Source organism: Panicum hallii, chromosome 8 (genome assembly GCF_002211085.1).
Source record: "Panicum hallii strain FIL2 chromosome 8, PHallii_v3.1, whole genome shotgun sequence".
Lineage (NCBI taxonomy): Eukaryota > Viridiplantae > Streptophyta > Magnoliopsida > Poales > Poaceae > Panicum > Panicum hallii.
The window spans coordinates 30,369,659-30,376,463 of NC_038049.1; the positions used below are offsets into that span (position 1 = coordinate 30,369,659).

The window sequence follows — 6,805 nt, forward strand, 5'->3', positions numbered from 1 at the left end:
TGCAAGCCGTGGAGCTCAAATTCCAACAGTTGTAGACCAGGGAGCAAGAGATCAAAGCACAAGCAACAGAAAATGCCAAAGTGCAGTGCGAACTGGATACCTTGAAGCTCGAGCACACCCAGGAGGTTTGTCTGTTGCGGGAAGAGATTGAAAATCTGAAGGATAGAAACATACTACAGGACAAATCTTACCGAAGTAATACTCTATCGACTGCTTTATCCTTGCTTGTCACAAGTGGTGAGTAGTATCTGAACTTAGTACAAGTGCATCTCCATCTCCTTTTGCTTGAAGAACTTAATAATATCATAAGAAATAAGGATGATGAGATCATTGACTTGAAGAATCTTGTGTACCATTGTTCAGATGACATGGAGAAGTTGATTCAAGCCCTCTAAGGTGCAGATGTACAACTTGTAAATTGTATGACACAGATCAAGGAGTTGACCGCTGCAAAAGAGCAAAACAAGAAGGAACTTGAAGAGCTAAGGTGCTGCCCAGGTTGTGGTGGACATGGTGGATCCACTAGAAGAAGGGGTGGTGAGCAACAAGACGCTGTTGGAGCGACTTCACGAAACTCCCCAAGTAATTTCTAGTTATGTATCAGAGACCACCAGGACCTACGTGGAGCACATCCTAGGACTCTTTAAGCCCTATTGGCCCAAGATCAACCTGGAGCTGCTAGCGATTGGGATGTCTATAGACTGCACTGATGACAAGTTTAAGGAACTTGTTGAAGAGGTGAAGCCGGTAGCCCAGAAGCTAGTCGATAGCTTAGAACAGGAGTAGCTTCAGATGTGAAAACATTGAGAACTCTATCATAGCTATGTACAACTGTAAACATATGTACTAGATGCTTGCCTGTTGATGTGTTCGGTGTGCTGACTCGTAGAGTAGGACCAAAAAATCATAGGACTTAGAAATAATAGAGACGCCCATATAGAGCTACCCAGAAGGCAACGCCTCTGAAGGTAGTCAATGGTTGTGCATTCAAAAGTTAAACCCAAACAAGGATGTAGACAAACCAGGGTGAAATGGCATTGTGTGATGTCCTAGATTGTTTTGTAGGCGTAGAAGCCTCCCCAACTGTATCATAGTAACTAGAGCCATTAGTTCTGGTGAACTGTGTAGGGTAGTACTCGAAGTAGTCGGTAGTGTTCGCAAGTACTTAGTGCCTGGCGACCCGTAGGGCCATTGCGAAGTAGTCATGTCAAAAGGTACTCATGGCATAGCCCCCGAGTATAATAGAAGACTTAACGTAGTTAGCGTATTGTTAGTACTCGTGGCTGCAGCTCCCGAATTCTTTCAATGTTGCTAAAGAAAAAGTAGTCATTTTGAGATTGAATCAATTCTTTATTGATGACAAGATGCTGCGCTACAGCTGATAACTTTGGATACAAGATATCTAAGGGTAGAAATGGTGTAGGTGCTCAATATTCCAGGAGTTTGGGACTTCCTGGCTATTAGGGTATTGTAAGTGATACGACCCTCCCATCGCGAGTTGAGCTTGTGCAGCCCAGTTTCATCCTGGATGTGGTGAAGGACCAAATCTCTAATGTTGAAGGATCTTTCTTGAATGTTCCGTTCGTGGTACGACGAACGCCTTGTAAGTAGCAGACCGACTAGAGGAGGACATTGCATCTGACTTCTTCAGCTGAGTCAAGTTCAAGATGTCTTGCATCATTGGCCTCGCCTTGTTCGTACATCTCCAGTCATGGAGGTTGCCACATGACATCAACCAGTAGTATGGCTTCGGACCCATAGACGAGGAAGAAATGTGACTATCCTATGGCTTTGCTTGGTTGTGTGTGAAGCCCCCAGACTACTAACAAGATCTCATGGATCCACTTGCTACCCTTTTTGTTGTTCTCATCATAGAGTCTTTTCTTCAGTCCATCAAGGATCATGCTGTTGGCGCGCTCAACCTGGCCGTTGGCCCGCGGGTGAGCTACTAAGATATACTTGACCTCAATGGCGCTGCACTCTCAGAATTCCCTGAATTCATGTGAGTGAAAGTTAGATTCTAGATCCGTAATGCTAGTGTTGGGGAAGCCAAATCGGTGCAGGATATCGCAGATGAAGCGGACCACTCGATCTGCGGAGAGCTTTGTAATTGGTTTGTGCTCAATCCACTTCGTAAACTTGTCGATGGCCACCAACACGTGAGGAAAACCTCCTGGCATAGTTGTTAAGGGCCCTTTCATGTCCAGGCCCCAGCATGCAAACGGCCATGAAGGTGGTATGGTGATGAGATTGTGAGCCTAGACGTGGGGGTGACTGCTGAAAAACTTGCAATTCATACACCAGCAGACGAGTTCTTCGGCGTCTGCCAAAGCCGTCGACCAATAGAACCCAGATTTGAAAGTCTTCCCGACCAGCGTGCGAGAAGAAACATGGTTCCCACACGTGCCTTCGTGGATCTCCTAGAGTATTTCTTTGCCTTCTTTTGCATGGACACACTTCATGAGTTGCCTAATGCTGATCCACACTTGTATAGGTTGTCTCCGACTAGGACATACCCTTTGCTCCGCCTTAATATGCGTGCAGTCTCGGCGCTCTTCTTGTCGACACCGGAGGGTAGTTTGTGCTCCTGGATGAAGTCGATAAAAGTCATCCGCCAATCAACCTGAATCATCACCTCTCGGTCTGGTTCTGTTGGACCCTGAATGATGGTGCTTTGATCTGGTATCTTGATGGATGGGTGATGTAGCTCATGGACAAAAACTCTTGGTGGGACATTTGCTCGATCAGAGCCCAGCTTTGAGAGCACATCTGCCCCCAAGTTGTTGTCGCTAATCACATGATGAATTTCTAGGCCTGAGAACTTATTCTCGAGCTTGCGTATCTCTGCGACGTACGCATCCATGGTGTCCTTGTTGATATCCCGCTCCTTGTTGACTTATTGGACCACCAACAAGGAGTCATCATAGACAAGTAGCCACTTAATGCCCAGAGAGACTGCTAGGATTAGCTGGTGCAGTAGTGCCTCGTACTCGGCTTCATTATTTGAGACCTCAAATAGTATCTAAAAATACATATTTCAGTTCTCCTGTTGGACTGATGAAGAGTACTCCGGCGCCCCCGCCTCTAAGCTTGAGTGAACCGTCGAAGTACATCACCCAATGCTCTAGCAGGTTGGTTGGAGCTTCCACTTGGTTTTCTCGCCATTCTACCATGAAATTGACTAGTGCTTGCGACTTGATGGCGGTGCGAGGCTTGAAGTCGAGAGTAAGAGCCCCCAGTTCCATTGCCCACTTGGAGATACGTCTAATGGCATCCCGATTGTTGAGTATATCCGCCAATGGAAAATCAGTGACAATTGAGATCTTGTATTCGTCAAAGTAGTGGTGAAGCTTCCTGGAGGTAATGAGTATAGCATAGAGTAGTATCTGAATTGATGAGTTATGAACCTTGGGTTCAGAAAGGACTTCACTGATGAAGTAGACTAGCTGCTGCACACCAAAGGCATGGCCTTCCTCCTCGCGTTCCACCACAATTGCCGTGTTGATGACGTGAGTAGTCATGGTGATGTAGAGTACTAGGTTCTTGCCTGGTTGTGGAGTTGTGAGGATGCGGGGCGACTGCAGATGATGCTTGAGGTCTTCCAACGCCTGCTCTGCCTCCTTGGTCAAATGGAACTTGTCCTATACCTGATCTATACTTGATCAGAAAGGTGTAGATGTGATTTCAGTTAGTTTCCTGCATGCACAGACACGTTCAAACGTTAGTCCGAGCCGTGATCGGCTCTTCGGGTGGTCCCCGGTATCAGCTGTAAAGAGCAGTTGTCTCCCAGTATCAGATTGGATCTATATATCTAAACGAAATGCATATATCTGATACTAATATGAGCTTGCTCTGTAATCAATAAGCTAATTCAATCTATGACGGTTAAAGCTTTCACCACATAGCCGGAGCATCCTACCCATGGTTAAGTCCAACTAATACAAAAGATAACAGAATAGCAACCTAAACAGAGGTCTAAAATCCAGCAAAAAGCCAATTCCCGAAACCTCTTTAGATTAATATAAGCACCAAACGTATTGCCGGATCATTTAACTCGTTTGAAGGGCCTAACCATGCGGATATTAAGCCAAATGTTTGATGAACAAAGATTAACCATAACAGATTAGATCTACTAATCGAAACAGAGCAAGGCACTGCCCTCGCACCCGGGATCGGGCGCGAGGACAGCTAAACGTTTACAAGTGATGAACAATGCACGAATACAGTATGAAAAGCCGATGCACCCCTATAAATGTTAAGGTAACTAGTGTTACTCATCATCAACAACACTTCAGTACAAGAAACACAAAGATAAATAGGTAGGAGCAATGCTGCCCCGATCACGCGAAGTGTGATCGGGGCTGCGTAGCACTTACCTGAGGGAAAACCCTAAAACAAGGGTGGCGATGCGCCGAGAGTTGTTTGCAAATGGTTGTTGTTTCTTATATTCTCATTCATGGCCTAGGGTACATATTTATAGTCTGGAGACTTGCCTCTCCGAACCAATGTCTCCAAACCAATCCTAACTGACTGCAACACGAATTTTAACTAACTATATCTAAACTAACTTAAACTAGATACATGGCCAATCTGGCCTTAAACCGCCCACGCAGGAGCCGATTCACAAGCCCATTGTAATTATCCTCTGAGCCCATCTTGCTCGCAGCCCACCTTCTGGCCCAACCAAATTATGGCAATAACATATGCCCCCCTGGTTTCGGCAATAATAATTCCGAAACTATTTCTTTCCATTGCCTTGCCTCTTCGACTTCCAAGATCCGTACACGCGATAGCCGCTCTTTTATCAGTAGAAGATTACCGGTCTGTCTCCTTAATAAAGAGTCGAGGAATAGGAGGAGAATCCACTAGCACTCTTAGCAAGAAGGAGCTCCCCGAACACAACAGTCATGCACCTAGGAACGAATGTTCTTGTGGAGCCTGTCGAAAATCCTCTTTATGCCTCTTCCACTTCCATGGGATGTGACCACTCGCATTTAACTTCATGGAAATCGCTATGGTGCCAATCCGTATCCCATTCCTGCCTTCATATACTTGACCTGGCAACCTGTTCATTCATCTCCTTCTTTGAGCCGATAGCAACTGTAGTAGTTTGCTCCTCTCCTCCTCCCGCAAATGGCCTCTTCATCCTCTGCATCCTCCGTCATCTCCATCGAATCTAAGACCACTCGAGAGGCGACCCCGGAGTTTGAACCCATAGCCGCGTACGAGGCCTGCGCTCCTCTGCATTGGGATGCGGAAGACTGGAGATTTCTGGGCCTTGTTAGAGGATGATGAATCCCTGACCGATGGCAAAGATCTCCAGCTCCTCCTTGGAGGGGAACTGAATGAAGATGACGACAACGACACATCTTGGGAGGCGAATTTCTCCTCCTCGGAAGTAGGAATCGATGGCACATCGATCGAGGAAGACTCGACAGCAGGAGGCTTCCTTCGTGGCGGGTCGTCAGGGGACGACGAAGAAACCGATGACGTTATCGGCTACAGCAGTGATAGTGGCGGAGACGACGGCAGCGACGCCAGCGCAGCCCCTCCGATCAAGCGCCGCAAGGTCTCAAGCACTTACTTGTGGTAGTTCGTAGGATTAGCAACAATTGCTATGTACAGAGCTGATAGATCGGCTTCAGGAGCAACTGGCTCCCCTTTTGCAATGATCTTTCCTATGAAGGAAATCTTATGTTTAGTCAACAAATGTTGAGAAGCCGATTCACAGGGAGCCGATGGCAACGCATCAGTTCCTTTCCTCAAAATGGTGATCTAAGTCTGAGTCGATTCTCAAATCAATTCCATTTTCTGCTTAAATCTGGAACTTTCCCGAAACAAATCTACACAGGTTCCCCAAATCCGAGTTGCGCTTTGAAAACCCTTGCACATAAACTCAATCGCAAAACCCCAGGTCGAAGCCTCAGAGCGTGAGCTCAAAACTCGCGAAGCAAACCCTAGATCCAATCTTAAGCCTTCGATTACCATTAGAGCTTCAGATGGCGGAACCCTCGAGTGCCGATGTGGGCGTCCTTGGTCTGAAGGTAAAACTCCAACCCTTTTCTAATTTAATGAAGTAATTCTTCGAACCCTTGAAGCATTAAATGATTCTTTCCTGCTGTTTGGCTCTTATTGATTCTTCAGGTTTCAGACATTCTTTTGCCGCATCCTTCTCCCCCCAATTCCTTCTATCTTGGGCCTCGTTCTTATGAGAGTCCAGTAGATCTGATCTCTTGTGAGGCTAACAGGATCCCATTTGTAAGCCAAAACATAGATTTAGATTCCTGGGCCGACAGCCTGCGTGCCTAGCCAAATCCTCCTGAGGGCTTGGTATCCTGGTACAACAGAGTAGCAAAAACCTACCAATCCACATAGGAAACCATAGGAATAGCCGATGCTCTTTCTCTGTCATTGTCCCCCCTTGAGAAGAATGAGAACCTTCTGAAGACCATCGGCTATTTTTGATCTGATGCCCTGAACTGCTTTTTATTTGACCATGGGCCGATGACTCCAACCCTCATGGATGTCATGATGATCACTGGCTTGGAGATTGCATCTCCCAGCCCCTCTGCCTTCAAACTGCCTGAGGTCCCCTTTACATTGTCCTCCAAAATAGAGTGCACAAACTGGGGTGCCTACCTAAACTAGCACATCAAACCCAAAGGCCCTATAACTGAGAAAGAACAAACAGCCTTTCTGAATCTCTGGTTGGAACACTTCATATTCTGCTGTCCTTCCCTTGCCCCAACCAAAAACTACCTTTTCCTAGCATATGAACTGGCCAAAGGTAATACTGTTGGCCTTG

At 46.4% G+C, this 6,805-nt stretch overlaps 1 protein-coding gene across 1 annotated transcript; it reads right to left on the minus strand.

Moving 5' to 3' along the window:
- Positions 1–1,982: 1,982 nt before the first annotated feature.
- LOC112903720 lies at positions 1,983–2,863 on the minus strand. The gene is made up of 2 exons (XM_025972943.1): positions 2,517–2,863; positions 1,983–1,992 (listed from the first exon to the last, which is right to left on the minus strand). Exons 1-2 carry the CDS (start codon positions 2,861–2,863, stop codon positions 1,983–1,985), a joined length of 357 nt encoding a protein of 118 aa, XP_025828728.1.
- Positions 2,864–6,805: the final 3,942 nt, after the last annotated feature.